Genomic DNA, 19,461 nt, shown 5'->3' with positions numbered 1-19,461 from the left:
ACTGCGGGCTTCTTATCCGACATGAACACGATTCGCGCTGCAGGCACAATACATTGTCTTGGCTTTGGAGGAGGCAATACATGGTTTATTCCATTCTTGTTTTCTTCCAATAATTGTCCCCTGCATGCAGCTGAGAAACATCTTCAAGCACGTAAAGGGGAACGCCAACAATTTGACTCCCTGGGAAAGTTTAGCTGGTGTTTGAGTGAACTGCTGCTGATTTAGTGGAGTCACACTGAAGCTCATATTCAAGTGTTTTCTAACATGTACTGTATAAACCCCCGAATTAGAAACTCAGCAGGCTGCAAGGATTACAAGGGAGAAATCTTAAACAAGATCATGCGATATGGTTAAAAGCTCCAGAACAGCAGCTAAGCCAGCCTCGAGATGAAATTGTTTTGTCAACCTTTTACACTACTAAAGCACTGAGGCATAATGACATCACTTATTCAGAGGTTAGCGCTACAGTTTGTCACTTTAGGGAGTGTATCCCGGGGCACAGATATAATGAGTGATTTAAAACTGATTATAAATCCATTTGTATTTGCAGAGGATTTATGAATAATCATGTGAATCACAGCTGTGGCTCCCACTGAGTTCTTTGTCTGCAGAGGGGTGCCGGTAGCTGGAATTAACCAGTGGGTGGCACTAATACAGCGGAGAAACATCAACACTTTTTCGGGCCCTCTTTCGCCACCGCTTTTCCTCCTGCAGCCCTCCTCTATGTGCTTCCATATGGAGTTGCTGTTTCCATTTGCAAATGAATTAGTCTGGTTTTGGGTTCACACTAGCATACTGTTGCGTAAGTGAGGAGTTAATCAAAGAACTGAATGCATAAAGAAGCTGTTATACAAACTCTGCTTCATCGGATCAAAGATGCAAGGGAAAATAAAAGCAACCTTAAAATATGAATGTCAAGCAGGGTGAGCGTGATAAAATGATTTCGTTTCCCGGAAGTGAAATAGTTTCTCTATAAGTGCAGGCTGTCGACCGAACATAAATGGACGCGGGCTCTTTAAGAGAACAGGTGTGTCCTTGACAGGTAAGACACAGGAAGCAGACGCACTTGGTAAACGATAGGAAGCCTTGGTTCAGCACAAAATAAACATGAGGGCAGTGGGGACACACTTTGGTAAGTTTAATTCAACTTGTTATCACGGTTAAACTGAGAATATTTGTTTTGTTCAGGTGTAAACTTAACTGGGTTGTACTTATAATAATAATGCCAATAAAGTCCACCGAAACTGTTAAAGTTATCAGACCCACAAGCGAAAGTAATTGCGAAAGTACATTAAACCGTTTAATTTCTCTGCAGACCGGCCTGACTGACGACATGAGACAACCCCTGCTCCTCACCAGTCTGTCGCTGGCAGGTAAAAGCAAAAACGTTTCGTCTCCCTCCCGTTCAGACTGTAACTTTCAGACGGTTCCAAACGCCTCGCAGAAGTCTTTAAAGTCTAAAGAGTATCGGTTGGAGTGTGAACAGCGAGAGGGAGGGAGGAAAAAAACAGGTCTGGGAAGAGATGCTGTGGTATTCCAGGCACGTTTAAAAAACAACTGCATTTCAAGCAGAAAGCTCGTCTTAACCGCTCTCAAACCTGCACTGCTGCATTCCCGTCTGTGCTCTGACTACCGAGTGACGTGATGCCTTCAGGGCCTCCTTACAGGCTCCTACATATGAGCTTTCAGCATGTGATTCATAATAACATGTCAATATCAATATTCTAAAGGAAAGGGCGTAAACTCCAGTTTTTTATGTGTGCGTGAGCAATATCGTTATCGTTTTTTTTATATAGCTTTTTTGATATCCCCGCCACAAACTTTACGATCTAACACACCTCAACAACAGAAAGGAGGGTAGGGCATGTAAAAAGCAAACCCTATTCACCACAGTGGTGTTAACACAGTTTTTGATGCAATATTAATAGCATGAAAAATAGTTTCTGGTATTTTAAGTTAGGTAAAATATTACTTAAAAATAGCTAATAACCATTTCTCTCCATGTCTCGTTTTTTAATGTGTCAAATATTCACATGAGAACTGAAGGTGAAATTCAGAGGTAGAGAGGTATTTTGTGTGAATTACCTCCTTCCTTATTATCTTGATCATCATTATATTATTATTATTATTATTATTATTATTAGTGCCCTGTGATAGACTGGCGACCTGTCCAGGGTGTACCCTGCCTCTCGCCCGATGACAGCTGGGATAGGCTCCAGCCTCCCTGCGACCCTTCACAGGACAAGCGGTTGCAGATGATGAATGGATGAATGAATGAATTATTATTATTATTATTATTATTATTATTATTATTATTATTATTGTGCTTTATTATACTTCATTGTACTTTCTTTTTGTTATGGAAAAATAAGAACATAAAAAAGAGACTGCATTGTATGTGTAAAACAAGCCCAGAATAAAAACTTAAAAAAAAAAAAAAAAGACTAATGACTAACGACAGACCAGGGTGGATATAGGTCTATAGCTTGTTACTTTAGGGCAAAGTCACACATTTTTATTCTGATTATTAGTGGAATACTGGTGGATTTCTAGCTTGGATACCAGCTCAAATTACTGTGCCCTTTTCTGGGGGACAGTTTGGTCCGGAGTTGCTTCACTGGTAGCCGATTATGCCCCAGCAAAGATGTTTGTGTGTGTATATATAGTGGACTAATCAAATAGTTTGGGTATTGTTTATGTGGTGATGGACAGAAGGGTCACAGCAGCATAGTTGTACACATCAGCTGAGGGCCGGTGGGTAGAAATATGTTTCCAACATAATGCTCCTTATTAGTTGTAGGACTATCCAATAGCATCTAGAATCACGGTAGATTTGTTTGTTTGGCTCGTGGTTCAGTCCGCATCAACGGGGCGAATCATGGTAGATTTGTTTGTTTGGCTCGTGGTTCAGTCCGCATCAACGGGGCGAATCATGGTAGATTTGTTTTTGTTACGTGGTTATTAGTTACTATATTAGCTGTTGATAGACATCGAATGGTGAGGGAAACAGGGTTGTGCAGTGGCGGTGTGGAGGGGGGTGACTCCAGGACGCTGGAAATCACTGTTAAGCCTTCTCGAGGTGTCGTGGGCCTAACTTAACGAAACATCGGTGAAGGGAGGTGCCCACTTGAAAACCCCAATGACATGCTGCATACTGCTGTTGTCTTCTTGTTACGTGGTAGCTATGATTAGCTGCTGAGCGGGCCATACAAGCCAGCAGCGTTTAGTTAATGTTTTACAATGTCTGAACTATGCTGCTCAATGGGCTTACAAGCCAGCAGCTTTTACTTAGTTTATGTAGATTATAGGTTAATTGTCATATTATATGACCATAGGTTAGGTAGGGTCTCTTAGCTGAACAGGGCCTCTAAATGTGTTTTGCCTGGGATTTTGGCACAAGGGATTATAACATCTTATCCTGTGTATTACTGAATAGAGGTATTTTTTTCCTCTTCTGTATTGCTTCTTACATGCCCCATAATCAAGTTCAAATGGCGTGTTACCAGACTCATATTCTGAAAAAAGGTCGGTCTGGCTACCTCAGGTAAATAAATTCCAGGAAAACATTTATAATTTTGGTATTGACTTGGGTTGACGAGCGTCATGTTGAATGTTGAGAGTCTGCCTAACACATCGCTAGCTTTGGTTTCTTTTCATTGAATTGGTTGACTTTAACTATAATATGGACATCCAGCTGGATTCTTTGTGAAAATGCATAAAAACAGTAAAAAGAAATTGTCTATTTGTGCCACTGCAGCAACATTAGCAAAGACTATTGGCACCAGGAATGTAAATTGTTAATTACATAAGCATAGATGTTCATGCATAAAGGATAATAATTAACAGATTAATCAGCAACACTTTGGTATTGTTAAATAATAATTCTGCCGCCGTCTATCGGCAGGAGGTATTACACAGTGGTGTTCATGAAGGGAGTTTGGTTGTTCAGTTCTGAATGCCTGCGGTTTGGAAGATGTTTCTCTGGTAGAGTAAATCTTTGGCAAACAAGATGCCATTTACATTTTTACACAAGAGAACAGACAATTAAAACCACTGGATAAATTTGAAGTTCAGCAACAGAAAGGGAAATCTAATTTAGCATCTCTGTGGGTTACATTATTATTTTTATATTTTGCCGTACCTGACCTGGCTCCTGGGCTTTTTATTTTTAAGATACATATCCACCACTAGTTCGCTTCCATAGTTAAATAGCTAAAAATGAATTGTTACTCACTGACTGTCTCAGGGTCATAAAGGCAACCTGTGTTCCTGCCTTGTAACCCACACACTGCTACGTCACTCATGGGAGTTTCTCTGCTGTGACTCATAATTCTTTTATTCTGGTAAAGAAGCAACAACGCCCAAATCACATTCATCGTCTTTAACAGCTCGCCGAGGCAACTTGAACGCAGTCTATTTTACTGTTGTCTTTTCACTCTCAGCTCTCTATTGTGAAAAATATGTATGTAAAGGCAGTCCAGCAAGACTGATCAGGACCACATTGATTCATTGATTTGATTTGATTCAGTGTAATTCATCGGCCCAAGCGTTCTTGCGTGGTAGCTTTGTGTGCCAGTAAAAGGGCAGTGAGAATTCAGCTGGGCTTTTCCAGCCTGAAACTGTAAGGCCGGCACAAACAAGAGGCAGCAGTGTACAAAAGCCCCCCACAGATTTTCATCTTCACAGCCATACGCGCCACAAATGGACAAACAGTATGGGGCAGTTGATTGTTTGAATGCATATAGCCAATGATTACTTACAATAAAGATGTTATTGTAATGTGCAATGAACCACTTATTCTTGTGACGGCAAATAGGATGATGTTTAGTGAGGCTAACAAAAACCCAAAATACATGTTTAACAAGTAAAACATGGTGTGTTTTGATGCTTTGCTTGAGTCAAAGCACCACTTTAAGAATACTGTTACAGGTAATATAAAATCCTGCTTGAGTCAGGCTGCAGAAAAATTAACTTTAAATAATTATATTACTATTGGCAAAGCTTGTTTTTAACTACTTTATATACTATTCTGTAGTATTTCTGTAGTAATCATGAGATGATTAGCCAGACAGGAGAGGCACAATTTGTTAGTTATTTGGACTAATCTTGCAGTTTGGACCTTGAAAATTTACTTAAAGACAAGTTTAAATGATAAATTTCTTTGTGGAACTGCACAAAAATGTAAAAAACTAAATGGAAAATGAGCTCCCAAATGTTTAGAGACATTGATTTAGTATTTAATAATTCATTATATGTTTTTAGCTGTGATAGTGTAAATATCAGCTACTATTCGATGATGAAACAAACATTCATGTGTCCCTCAGGAAAACGTATCAGTATGATGATAATTAAAGTTTGAATGCAGTCTCACCATCTGGTAGTTTTGTTTTTCTGCATCACCAAAAGAATTAAATGAGATTTCTATCAGCTTTATCTATACTTTCTGTTCCTCACTGGTGAAATGTTTGCATGCTACCATCATAAACCAACATGCTATGATGAGAGGTGGGGTACATCACCTGTGATGGGCTGAAGATGCGCTTACATGCACATGTATGGCCAATTTAGAGCCACCACTCAACCTAACATGCATGTCTTTGGACTGAAGCGATAATAAAAGCTATATTATTTAAATGAGAGGATGCCATGTTTGCAGAGGGGAACATGCAAATTCAACGCAGACAAGGCCCTTAGCAGATTTGAACTAATCACCTTTGTTCTATGCTAAACTGACATGATAACATTTTAAACGTCATGTCTTTTACTTTCATTTTTTAGTTTTCCTCTCTGCCAGTGTACTGGCTCAAGACCAGGTGCCGATCCAGTTCCAGCCGGATCCGGTGCTGACTCAAACTGGTACTGATGCGGTGTTCACAGTGCTGACAACGTCTCAGGTCCTGTCCATTACATGGAACTACCAAGGAGGAGTGACTCTGGGTCTGTGGGCTGGAGGTTCTGCTGTGGTTAACCCGGTGGCTCAGTTCCAGGGCAGGGTCACTATAACCCCCACTCAGCTGCGAATCGGAGCCACCCAGCTCCGAGATGCGGGAACCTACACTGTGGAGGTGATCCCCTCTGCCTCCACCGGCCTTGCTACTAACTCCAGATCAATACAGCTGAGGGTGTTTGGTAAGAGATAAAGAAGTGTGCCTGTGGGTTCATATTAAGAGAGGAGATGGGGAGGTGGAGAGTGACTGAGAAGGAGGTTCTGAGGGAAGTGATAATGTTAAAGAGGAACAGAAGGAAATAAAAAGAGGGAGGATTTGGGGAGTACGAGAATTAGTCTGGGAGGTGTAATGAAATTAGTGACCCATAGTAGGCGAGGTAAAATTAATGAAAAAGGAGGAGTGGATGAAGCCAGTTGCTCAGGGCGTTATGCTAATTAAAACTCATTTGATATGCAGCACCCATGGTCTTAGATGTTTGATATTGTAGTGGTCTAAATGTAGCGTTGCATTTGCATACAGTATGTACTGTATTTGCATTCATTTGTATTCAGCACTGCAATTGAAGCAGCTGAGTGTCTCACTTTATTTTCAGTCGTCAGCCCACGCTGAAGGTCTTCCTCATCCTTCTAACCACCGGCAGTAATGGGGGGTGGCAGGGTGACCACATTGTTAGAAGCACGAGTCTATTATTGCTGAAAGGTCACATCCTCCAAACTCGCAACCGCTAGTACATGTCGTGGAACAGCCGAGTCTTTGAGCACAACTCCCAACCTCCTACTTACTCACTACTTATTCTTCAAATGAGAGGCAGGTAAAATCCCAAAATATCGAATGCTACTGCTGAGTCACAGGCCGGCGGGCGAGCCACGAGAATGCGAGTGATTAGAGCTATTTAGCAGTTGCTCGAATGTTGTTTGTTTGTTTTTGCTGTTGCTGCTGCGGTCCTCTCTTAGTCACAGTTTCCTCCTCCATCCATACGCCCCCTCTTCTCCCTCTCCAATTATTTAACTTGGGCTGCTCGCCAAGAGGCATCTCGACTACCACTCACACCGTCTGCCCCCTTATTCACCATCTGTGCTCCTATCTGAACGCTGTCCCTTCTCAGCTCTCACTTGCTTTGATTACAACAAATTATCCTCAGCAGAAACATAAAACTGCCCTCTATTGTTCAGTCACTACAGCTTTTGAAGTGTGCTCTCGCTCTCATTCACTCAGGCTCCATACTTACAGTAATAGTTACTTTAGAAACGTTTTCTCAGTAGTTCTGCTTTTACAGCTCTTTGCTATAATGTATTTATATTTTGCTCTCTCTATAGATGCGGTAGGTGGGGTGAGTCTGTTTGTTCCTTCACAAGCGGTGGAGGGGAGAAACGTCTCTCTCAGATGTACATGGACTGCCGGGACGGAGATTACAGTCCAGTGGAGGAAAGGAGGCTCAGTCATCACGTCTGACTCCAGAATCACCATCTCAGGTGGTTCCCTGGTCATAAACCCAGCCAGACGGAGTGATGCCGGGGCGTACACGTGTAACGTCAGCAACCCTGTCAGTTTCATCACCACCACACAGAGCCTCACTGTCTTCTGTGAGTTTACACTGATGAAGACACGGGGCACCTAATCTGCTGTAACCACTGCAAATAGCTGTAGCTTATCTGTTCATCCACATTGCACTGCATACAGCATGCTGAATTGCACTCGGATCGCATGGGACATTCATCCACAAGCTTATTGTGCCGCATCTGGCTTTGTCTTGATCACATCATTAATTCTGATGTGACAGTCTCACAGCGATGTCCTGTACTGCAGTAACAAGCCTCCACATCACTGTCCTCTAAGATAGAACGCAGGTTTCAAGCGAAAAAGTGGCAAATGCCAAAAACATTTAGGCTTAAGGAAATGTAACTCACGTTCCGTTTTTTAGTCTCAACTTTCTGTGGTAGCAAAAGTATCCATCACCAGAGTTGGTACGCTGTCACAATCGCAGGGGCAACAAGAACAAACAAAACTTCTTGATACATTACTGTAAAGACAGCGTATTAGGTTTGTTGACAAATGTGACACTTTTAGAAACACAGTTATTTGCTTTCTTCAAAAGTTATATGAGTAGATTAATATCATACACATTTCTTTGTAAAAATCTGAGGCAACAGTCTGCAGTTGGTTAGCTACCCAGTCTGAAGAAAACTAAATCCACCCAACTTTAATATGTTATTTCCTGTCTCATCTGTCCAAAATAGTCATGTGCTTTTTTATTTTTTAGGCGAGTTTCTTAGGTCAGTGAGGTTTCCAGAAAACCAACTTCTGAACTATTGCCTTAATTTTGTTGTTTTACTTTACTGCCTGATATGAATTGAAATTAAAGACACAGTATGTGGAGGAGGTTAGAGTGTAAATTATAGTCTGACTAACTGCTTGAACAGGTTTCAGTAACAGTAAATTGTCTGCTCTGTATTCACTTTCTTTAACCTGTCTTATCATTGAGATTCTACTGTAAATGAATTGTGGAGACTTGTTGATTGAAGAGGAGTTGCTTTAGCATCCATTATCGTTTGCTGCACCGCTCCTTCATTAGATTAGATAGTCATGCAGACTAGATTAAAGACGGTTCAACAGAGTGATCTGGCATGATGAGATGACTGAGATGAGATGAGATAGCCTTGTTTCAGAATATAAAGTGGAATGTAACATTTTCCTCGTTGGGCTAGGGCATCAAATGTTTATGATGCTAATAACAGTGTCCTCTAATCATGAACAAACCAGATGGCCCTGATACGCCTGTGGTGACCGTGGACTCTCCAAAGGAGTGTGTCGGGGGAGGGGATGTGTTGGTGGGACAGACGGTGCGTCTCACCTGTGTATCTGACTCGGTGCCCGCTGCCCTACTCTCATGGCAACGTGACGGACAGCCTGTCGCGTCTGGCCAGCCGGACAGCGGGGTGCTCAGCCTTCAGACTTTCTCAACAAATGAGAGCGGCCGGTACGTGTGCATAGCCAGGAACACCGTCACTGAAGGCACATCGGAGCAGAGCACAGACTTGGCCGTCGTGGGTGAGTTATGGTGAACGCTGACCTCTCTGTGACTGATAATGATGACGGTTGGTTTTGGACTCGGTCCCCGTATCTGTCTTCACGACAGGAGAGGGACACAGAGTGTCCTGGGAGATGGATCTGGTGAGAATGTGGTCAAAGTCATTCAGTGACCTCCACCCTCTCAACCCTCCCTTTACTTTCATTTCTTTCTTCCCCTCTCTCTTTCTCTGCAATTACTTTATCATCCTCTTTTAGGATCTTCCCGTCCTCTCCTCAGTCTTTTTTCTTCCCCTCTTCTTGTCTGACTCAGACTCATTATATTTATTAATTCTCCCTTCATGACACCATTCTTTCTATTGCAGACGTATGTTTCAGTGGAGGGGAAGTGGCGGGCATTGTGATTGGCGCTTTTCTGCTCCTCTTAATTGTCATACTCCTCATCGTGCTCATTGTCTGCCTTGTGCAAAGGAGAAGGGGTAAGTATGTTTGTCTGACTGCAGACACTGTGTTTGTTTGCTTTTTTATTTTATTGTGCAGCTTGTTAAGACCTACACTTAAAAAGGCATTCGATGATCACTCTGTCCATATTTACAAAATAGCGCAGGCATGTTTTCTTGCACTAAGGTTATATATTCTTTTCTATAATTACAGCATTGAGACAAAGAGAGACTGTACCCGTTCGAAAGGAAAACCCAAATCCAAGACCTATGGTAAGCCCCTTTAAAGTTTACATCTGATTATATTGGTTGCTATTGATTTTGGCTTTATCGTGTCCATGTTATGTTGCTAAAGTACCTTTCACAAATTAACCTTCGTCTTTCTTTTGCTCTCTCTTCTGCCCTTATTCTTAATTTGCTCCCATTAAGCCCCCAGTTCCACAACCTTATGGTGTGAGAGATTTGGACCAAGCGCCCAACCCCCCACTCCATTACATGAACACATATACACGTCATGTCAACCCCTTACACGCAGACCCGCGAGAAAACCGTGGCAGCCCACAGACGCTGCCTCTGAACGGCCTGCATAACTCCGACACACAGCAACACAATGGCCACATCCACACAAATGGACTCCTACACAATACTATTCAGAACGCTAATTCATACCCACACAATGGCATTGACAACCCGGCTTTCACGCACGTTGATGCTCAGAATACAAATACAATCCCAAACATGCAGCAGCAAAATCCTAACATTCTCATACAGACTGGCCAGGGCGGCGCCCAGCCGTCTGCGGTACACGTCAGCCTCAACACACTGCCACAAACTACCCAGCCAAACAACAATGCGCAAATGCCCACCATTCATGTCAATCTTAACTCATATGCATCCAACGGCCAGCAGGCTCTGCAAGACAGCTCGTTTCCCCTTACTAATACAGCCGATAATAACGCTTTAGAGATCCAACACAACTCGATACATACAGCACAATCAAGTCCCAGAAACCGAAGCAGACAGTCTTATCCTAGTGACCACCGGCTAACTGGTCACATAAATACAGATCATCAAGCTCAGCCTGGACTGATCCCAACTGGACATACACATTATAATGATAATAACATTGTTCAGCGAAATGCCAACACACAGACATACCAGCAGGACCCAGTGCCTAACAGAAGGTCTGATAGAAACTCAGGAAGGCATGAGGCAGATCCTGGATCCTCCCACCGGCAAATGCCTTGGGATCGCCTCAGAGGGACGCCTGCATATCCCAGTGGCACGCTTCAGAGAGCACAGACATCACCTGAGTACCCCTCTTACACCCCAGACTACACTGCCAATCCTCCCAGACGAGAGGCAAGAACACCAAACAGACCAGAGCCCCGAGCTCAGAGCCAAACTACTTCTCGCAGAAGAACTCCGCCCAGACGAGATCCGTCATCAACGGAGTCGGAAACACAGAGCAGTTCGGATGATCTTCGGCGTCTAAACACTGGCCGTGTAACACAGCTTGAGTCCTCACACCGCACACAGAGAAGCACCCACACACAAGGAGAAAGAGCTCAGCGAGACATCAGAGGTCTGCCTAGTAGCCAGACCGCCCCGAGGCAGGAAGCCACTCACAGCAATAACCCCCAGGCGTTACCTCTCATGAGCCAGCATGCCACTGTAGGACGCTCTGCCGTTTCACAAGGGCCCACGACACAGCAGGGACTGACTGCACCGCACGGTGGAGATACAAGAGCTTTGGCTGATCCTAATCACCTTCAGCAGGCACACATGGCCCAGCACCACAGAGCAGTACCGATCCAAACACCACCACAAGGCCTGGGCACACAGACACAGACTGCAATGCATGGTGCCACTCAACCTCGCCAAGCAGGCACTGCTCCACCCCCATACCCTTCTGCCCAGTCTAGTCAGAGTAACCTAACCCAAGCTGCACTTAAAGCCCATACTGAGAGGGCTCAAACATTTAAAAATCGGAAACAACAGACCCAGGCTGCTCTGCTTCATCCTGGACCCCAGATTCACGCTTCAGCCACTGGGCCTCATCACCCACCAACTCCTCCTCCTGTCATCCCCATTGCACAATTTCAAACCCTCCCCAAAGAGCGCACCCACCACAGATCTCCAGCTAGAGGCCCACAGCCCCCTAAGCCTCCTGTTAACATGCCAGTGGCCCAGAGACAACAACAAGTACATCACCGGTCTAATGTGCAGCACCATCCCACCACAAAGCACACCAACCATCATCACCACCATGGAAATGGACACGCGCATGCCACCGCACACCAGCATGCCCATGTCCATGGCCATGGGCACCCTCCCCACCACACCCACCCAGGGCAGGTCAGTATGATGGCTTGATACATCAGCCACCAGATGCTATGTTGATATTACCGATTTCCAGCATGTGGTTCTGTCTCAGATGTGCACTATCATGTCATACTTCCCGTATTCCTGCATGAGTTCACTGCTTGCACATTTGGCTCAACAGTTGGTTTTTTGTCTGTAGTAAGCAGTTCTTCAGTGATGGTTGACTGCACCTTGAAGTGGCTGTTGCATTTCTTCTGACTGACAGTCCTCTCAGTGCCATAGAAATGTATTTAGACTTGAGTGTTTTTGACACTGTGGCAGTTTTTAAAAGTAGCATTGTGTGTCAGTGGTTCTGCTCCTTCTTCTGCATGACACGTTGGCAATGAAGGGTTTGTTGTGTCTTTCCAGCAACAGACTCACAGAGGGAAACCAAGATGATGACAGATGCCAGCAGACGGCACTCGACAACTGTCCCACATGCACTGACACAAACAAACAGCTGACAGACATGATCCAATACAGCAGCCAGCCAGACTGACGGCAAAAGGTTCTGCACTCAAGAAAGCTGTCATACTCTGGTATCTCCCTCCTAAAGTCAGGGATAAAGAAATGAACATGTCTCCCATGGGGATGATACCTTGTAAATGTTGTGAATGCAGTCAATATCGCAAATTATCTCAAAGATGGATTTTTTTATTTTTTTTTAAAAAGAATGTTTTTGATTAAATAAGCTATCTTTTATCTTATCGAAATGAAATTCCCCCTCTTCTGCACTTCCTCTCAAAATGCACACCATGTTTCATGGACCCACATCTGTTGAACTGTTCTGAACTTGCAACGGTCATGAATCAAAACTGAAAAAGAGACTGCTCAAAAAACTTTCAGTGATGCATGGCTCCGGACCAGGTTCACTCCCCGTCTTCCATTAATCAACAACACTGCCTTGATAAAATTCTCTTGCACGTATGTCTGTGACTGCCTAAGACTAGCGGCAGTTAATGATATGGGTTTGGCCATGGGGAACACTGACAGTTGTGAAGGAAGAAATTAGCTGTGGGGGTGGTCTTGATTTACTCAGAGCTATTTATTTTGTGCCTTCTGTTTACAGATGCCTCTTATGACACTTCTCAATTAAGGCGATTCGCCTCGGCGGTGTTGGGAAATAATGCTCAGCTAACTATGAAGGGGATTCCATGAAGGGATGGGCACTTATTAATTAAATGCTTTTATGTGAATTAAATGACTTGGAAAATAATCACAACTGTGAATGAATGAGGTCAGCACAAAGACCTGGGCTGCCATGCTTTCTGCTGAAAAAGCAGTTAACTGTTTACTAAGGGAACGCCATTTTTGCTTTGACAGATTTTGTATTTATTGATGATTGATATAATTGTGTTTTTTGTCATAACTCAGGGAAGTACTTCTTGATGATTTAGGTGACATTATAATTTTTAGGATAATATTATATATTTCTCTTATTGTTGTTAAACTCCACGACAAAACCAACAATGAGCTAAGCACGTACTTGTCATTAGTTGTTACATGCTAACAAGTACAACAAATTTTCTTTTTCCATGAAATTGCTCCTTGTCTTATAGACAACTAAACAGAGTCATTACCACAAAAGTGTATTAATTTCCCCCAACCCTGAAAATTGTACCCCCCCAAAAAAAACACTTTTTACTGCTAAAAATTATATTTAAAGCTTCCAGCAGTTTAAAGAAATTTCTTAACCTCATTTTAGAACAACCATTTCTAACTATATCTATATATATATATTCTTTATTGTTTTTTTTTTTTGTTTTTTTTTTTTCAGTAGAAATAAACTGGCTTTGAGATGAGAGCCTCAAACACGGTCAGGAAGCCCAACACATAATCTTTTTGGGTCTTTTTTGTGGGACTTAATAAATAAATTAAAAAAATCTTAAACCTTTCTTTTAATATCCAAATGTATAAACTCAACATTTGTCCATACCTAACAGAAACAGTTTTACAGCACATCTGGAAGGTCCCGTTGAACATCTGGAGCATTAGGTTGCCTGTGTATCTCTGTTTCTGAAGATTAATGCTTATGCAAACTTTGTACAGGAGTTCCATGTGAGATGCTACATGTACAATAGTCCTTATTATTAGCTGAATGAACCTCAGGGAACAAAAAAATAAATAAAAGCACAATCAAACTGGCACCTTGCCTGTGTTACTGCCATCACAATAGAAGTCACTTGTCTGGACTATTCAGAGCAGAGTGCCGAGGACTTCATTTCACCTCTTTCAAAGTGAACGCGTTCTTCCGAACACAAGGCTCTTTTGATATTTCAGTACAAAATACCACCTCATGCATGTTGACAGTAAGCCTGTTCTCAAAAGCACCTATTTATTCTGGTGTTCCTCTGAATCACAGAGCTGTTTGCAGTCTGAGCATATTTCTGCTCACTGTGTCTATAGTGCTAATTATGCATGGCGCCTGTGTACACCGAGTGCTGTTGTTGATTCTCCTCAGATAAATCTGTTCCTTCGGCTTGTTGTGGAGGTGCAGAGCCTGTGTTTGGATCACAGCTCCATCAGTCTCCCAATCCCCTGCTCCCACTTGTACGTCACCTCTGATGAACATTCCTGCTGCTCACTATCGGAGACACTTCACGGTACTCTAGCACTGTAATGAGTGGAGATGGAGTGCATTTGAGTACCTGGTACCAGAATAGGTTACAGCATAGCCGCCGGTTCCACATGAAAGATGTGATTTATGAAAAGTTTGGTGCGGTTTTACAAATGCAGTACTTTGTATACTATGCTGTGCCTGCTGTCTTTGGAGGGAAGTGTGTTGTTTATGGCCTAAACAGCTCAACTGAACTGGCAGGACATTTTGTAGCCTTGCAACGCAACGCAGTAAACCTCAAAAGCTGATGTGGCCACCTTCCCTGGGCCAATTTGCATGCAAATCGCCTTGTGTTGTTTTAGTATACTGATTTACAGTGATTTAGTGTGACTGCCACAAGTAATTGTAATTGTTCACGCATCCCTTTGGAAGCATAAATTAAAGGAAAACATAACTCAAGTGCTGTGTGTGCAAATAGGGCATTTTTTTGTATTGATGAATGCTCGCTTTGGTGTGTGTCAAACTGCGGCAGCAAGCTTTCCTTATCCAAGTGCATAGAGAGCCAATGTTGATTTTACTCAAGAGACTGCAGCAGGTTTGTGCAGAAAATGGCCAATATAATCCTAATCCAATTTTAATTTAAATTCAGTCTGGTTCAGCAGGCACACATATTTCTGTAGATTTGATGGCATTTTATAGTTCTGAAATTACACAGGAGCTGTAATAAATCCCTGGCAGAATTTAGTCCAATTAACTAACGTCTCCAAGTGAATATAAATTCATGATACCTCCTTTCTTTTGTTCGCCGCATTCCTAGTGTTTTTCTCCACAGCCAGGGGAAAGAAAGGGGCCATGCATGATAGTCTTCATAAGTCCACATGATCATTGAAATGAACTACAAACCCCTTTGAGATCAGGGTGTCCATCCTTGTCAAAGTGTCCTTGAGAAAGACGCTGAAGCCCTGCTGCTGCGCACTGACCCCTTCGCTGAAACAGCATATGAATATGAGTCTCAGAGGGATATGAAATGAAACAAATTTATGATTAAACTTTGCACATAGGACGACCAAGAAAAAAACATTTTAGAGTTTGACAGTATGACCCTGAATTTATAGCTTCAGTCTGTGCCACAGTCATCTATCCATTCGAAATGTCCTTGAGCAGGACAGTGAATCCCCAACAGTTCACTAACTGTAAATCGCTCTAGATGGGAGAGTCTGAAATGAAAACCATAAGCCGAACCTGCGCCGTGGCAGCCACCGCCTCAATAACTCCTCACCCACAAGGGGGAGCCATGTGAGAGGATTTTTGACATCTATTGATCACTCCCCACCCTTGTTTCCCCTCCCCGAGGCCTTCACCATCTGTGAAACTTTGATGTTGTGTGCTGAAATTAAAATACAAGCCATAAGCGAAGCCATTTTTGTCTGTGGTCCAGCTAAGGAAAACAAAACACAAGGGGGAATTAAATGCAGTCATGTAAGGCAGCAAGGAAATCCTTGTCACAGATTTGTTTATAGATGTAAAAAGGTGAACTGCTGCCTTCAGGGATACATATAAAACACAGTAGAAAACACTTCAAATACTACCTTGTCGTATTGTAATCCTTTGTGGAATCAACTGAGCATAACATGTGCTGTTTAATATGTTCACCAAGATTTTCTCTTTCAAATAAAGGTGATGCTGAAATGAAGCACCAACAAAAACAGTTTGCCATAGATGTTCGCAGTACGCAGACACATTCACAAGTCATTTTAAAGAAGCAGAAGTTCCAAGCTAAAAATACATTTTAGGTTTAACACATATATACTTAGTTAGAGCTACTCAGCACATTGGACTGAGAGTGAAACTGCACGTAGACATCACTCCTACATACAGAGACACCACTGTTCACACCCACCGAGTATTTCAAACACACAGAAATTCACACCTTGCAACCTGAAACCTCAGATGAAAAGTGGCCTGAAGCTTGTGTGCAGAAAACTTTTGCTACATGTTCTCCGAAGGAGCAGATTCTTCGAATTGCAGTGCAAAAAGTTCTCCTCTGGTGCTGCAGTGAAAACCGACATCAGCAGAAAAAAGAAGGATGATTGCACAAAACACAGCAGATGCACGAGTCACTAAAAATATGTGCGAGCCAAGAGCAGTGAGAGATACAACACTGCAGTTGCTTTATTTAGGAGAAACAACACTGCTTGCTTCCTGTTTATAGCTGTGTTCCATTTAGAGCACTTTAGTTCACTCAACAGTACATAAACACTTTCTATCCATGTTCTCATAAACTACCCTTTACTTCATGATCCTTGTGAAGCCTCAACTGCAAACACCAAACACTTGCTGCCTGCAAAAAATGGGGTTGATCATAGTAAAGAGTCATTTAAGAAAACCACGATATTCTTCCATGATAGCATGACTAACTTAAAAATAATAACCATAATAACCAAAACCAGTGTTTACAGGACAATCTACTAGTACAATCAGAAACTGAGTCACAACTAACTTCCCCAACCCTGTGAATACCTTAACTTGTGCAAGAGTGTATTTTACTCTTGACAAATTACACTATTTTTGTATGTAGAATAATGTGTTCTTCTTCTTTCCAAAGTAAAATTATACCACTTCCAAGCCAGGAAATGCATGCACAACACCCTGTAACGCAAAGACTTGTCCAGTTAAACATTACCTTAACGTAGACCCGATTCAAATAGCCCAGCATACCAGCCGGAGGTGACAGCTCAGATGATCAAGCCGGACCTGCCGCCACTCGGGAATGAAAAACTGCCCTTCTGTTTCGGCAACTTCACCAAGTTACGCAGATTATTATGAGGAGGTGATGGCAAAGAAAAGATGGGGAGTTTGCCCTGTTCTTTCAAGCCATGCTCCTTCGTGGCTGTGGAGCAGCACTGTATATTGGAGAAGGGTCCCGAATTAAACAAGCAGGCAGCTTTCTTTCCTACATGCCATGCCTGCAGTGAAGACTCACATACCTTTAACCATAAGGCCGTCAGTGGGGCTTTAAATACCCTGCAGGACAGAGGCCTTACTCAGTTATTTCGTTGAATTTATTTTCATGTCACCAGCTGGATAGATTTTTTTCTCTCCCGGATTGGTTTCTGCTACAGGCCTACTTTCTTGTGACTAAAGGAAAGCAAACACAATAAAACATACGTATTTGCTGTAATCTAAACGCTAGCTTAAGGATAGCTGTGTGAACATTTCTTTCTTTAGGTGTTCATGAAAGTCTGACCAATGCAGAAACGGATATGCTCACCAAAGAGTCATGACACTGAAACAGTGTGTGTACTGAAGGCAAGGTGTTTTACAGCTGCTCTGTGTGATATACTGCCCTGTCAGCGCACGTGCCGCACAGCGCAATAAACCACGGAGCGCACTGAACTTCACTAAATATCCTATTTATGGCTGTGTTTTTAATTTACCTTGTGCTCTGCCCTTCTGCACCCTGTATACAGTTTTAGCCCCTGTGCATGCCATGTTTGGTCAGTTCTTTGTTCATCCCTGCACCACTGCGCACACAGTGTGTATTATTTGATGCGGATGTGTTGCTACTTATTTGCTCTCAGCCTTGACTACTTTTAAATTCTAAATATATCCTTTACACGTACAGCAGGAAGCAGGGATGACTGACAGATAAGTCAGTGGAAATGAATTTATCTTGGTTTTAAAAACTCATAACACATTTCATTGCAGTAGGTCCAGTCAAGCTCGTTGGCGAAGCCCCAAGTTGCAGTGTGAAAAGTTATATACTGAAATAGAACAAAAGCAAGGAGGTAGGTGTTCATCCTAACACCCGTTTTGACACATATATGGAGTGAATTATTTCACACAAGAAGACACTGAAGTTTATTTATTATCATTCTCATTAGTCATCAGTTCAGTTTTTATACCATGCTGTAAGACTATTATATATTCAAATTTTGTGAGACTAGGTTACAGCCAGCCGCTCAATAAAACTGTTCTATTTTTTCACAAATGCATTCATAAACACTTGTTATATGTGCTTGTAACTACACAGCGTGCTGTAAACCATATTGAACGCTGCTTAACAAATGAAGATACTGAAGATAGAAAACAAAATAAAGCGGATTTGGAATTGAGAGCAACAGAAACAAAACAAACGTGTACACTTGGGCTGATAATTGAGACAGATAATTATTCATTTACTCAGTGCTGACACATGGTTGCCGTCAGCGCTGTGAACTCCTCCGTCGAAGGCACCTAAATAGCATCTTAAGGCAAGGCAAGGCAAGGCAATTTTATTTATATAGCACATTTCATACCAAAGGCAACCCAAAGTGCTTTTACACAAATAAAATGAAGAATGCACATTGATTCACAGACACAAGTACCAGTCACTAGGAGAAAATTAAAATTAATCTTAGTTTGCCACACAGATCGAGTAAAATGAGAACTGACTCCCAAACTCAACCGTTTTTAAGTACCAGAGTTAATATGGTTTACATTAGTTTGAAGTTTTTGTTCTCGATCCAGTTTAGTGTGGTGCAGTATTTAGCCCTATTGCCTCTGAGTAAGAAGGTTCTGGGTGCATGCTGGCTAAGGTCTTTCTGTGTGGAGTTTGCATGTTCTCCTTTTGCCTGCGAGGGTTCTCCATGTTCTCTGTCTTCCACCCACGGTGCAAAGACAAGCATGTTAGGGTTAACCTGTGACTCTAATTTGGCTGTAGGTGTAGAAGTGTGAATGGTAGTCTCTTAGAGTTTGTGGAGTGGCAGCCTGTCCAGGTCGTAACCCACCTCTTGCCCAGTGCCATCTGGAATATGTGACCCTCTAAAACAGAAAGACAAATCCATGACCCTCTACATGATTAGTGGTTTCAGATAATTCATGGATGGATGGATAGTTTCCAGAGTGGGCTTGCTGTTTCAGGACATGTTTTATTGTTTTCAACATTTGTTTCAGAGAGATATTTGACAAGAGCAACCTAAGTTCAGAATTGCAGTTGACTCAACAGTCATGTAGACATCCCAGTCTGAATAAATATATGCATGAATGCCTTCTAACGCTGTTTGTACTGGCAAATTATATCAAAATCAAAAGTTTTATTGTTTCTCTACAGCTCTTTTCGAGTCTTTATTTTTATTTCTGTTAA

General features: G+C 42.4%; 1 protein-coding gene across 1 annotated transcript; it reads left to right on the top strand.

Moving 5' to 3' along the window:
* Nucleotides 1-1,052: 1,052 nt before the first annotated feature.
* On the top strand, nt 1,053-15,225 carry LOC311497608 (uncharacterized protein). Its single transcript, XM_084557920.1, has 9 exons — nt 1,053-1,132; nt 1,316-1,373; nt 5,779-6,129; nt 7,265-7,531; nt 8,709-8,996; nt 9,341-9,454; nt 9,630-9,688; nt 9,845-11,773; nt 12,149-15,225. The coding sequence occupies exons 2-9, from the start codon at nt 1,334-1,336 to the stop codon at nt 12,176-12,178; spliced, it is 3,078 nt and encodes a 1,025-aa protein (XP_084414046.1). The 5' UTR covers nt 1,053-1,132; nt 1,316-1,333; the 3' UTR covers nt 12,179-15,225.
* Nucleotides 15,226-19,461: the final 4,236 nt, after the last annotated feature.

Source organism: Chelon labrosus (genome assembly GCF_963514085.1).
Source record: "Chelon labrosus genome assembly, chromosome: 12".
NCBI classification, from domain to species: domain Eukaryota; kingdom Metazoa; phylum Chordata; class Actinopteri; order Mugiliformes; family Mugilidae; genus Chelon; species Chelon labrosus.
This window is presented reverse-complemented; position numbering and strand designations above follow the sequence as displayed.

Bases quoted from the DNA above. Each gene is read 5' to 3' on its own strand.
- LOC311497608 (XM_084557920.1), top strand. From the start codon at position 1,334: ATGAGACAACCCCTGCTCCTCACCAGTCTGTCGCTGGCAG. The intron at 1,374-5,778 runs GTAAAAGCAAAA...TTCATTTTTTAG, and splicing joins CACCAGTCTGTCGCTGGCAG to TTTTCCTCTCTGCCAGTGTA. The intron at 6,130-7,264 runs GTAAGAGATAAA...CTCTCTCTATAG, and splicing joins AATACAGCTGAGGGTGTTTG to ATGCGGTAGGTGGGGTGAGT.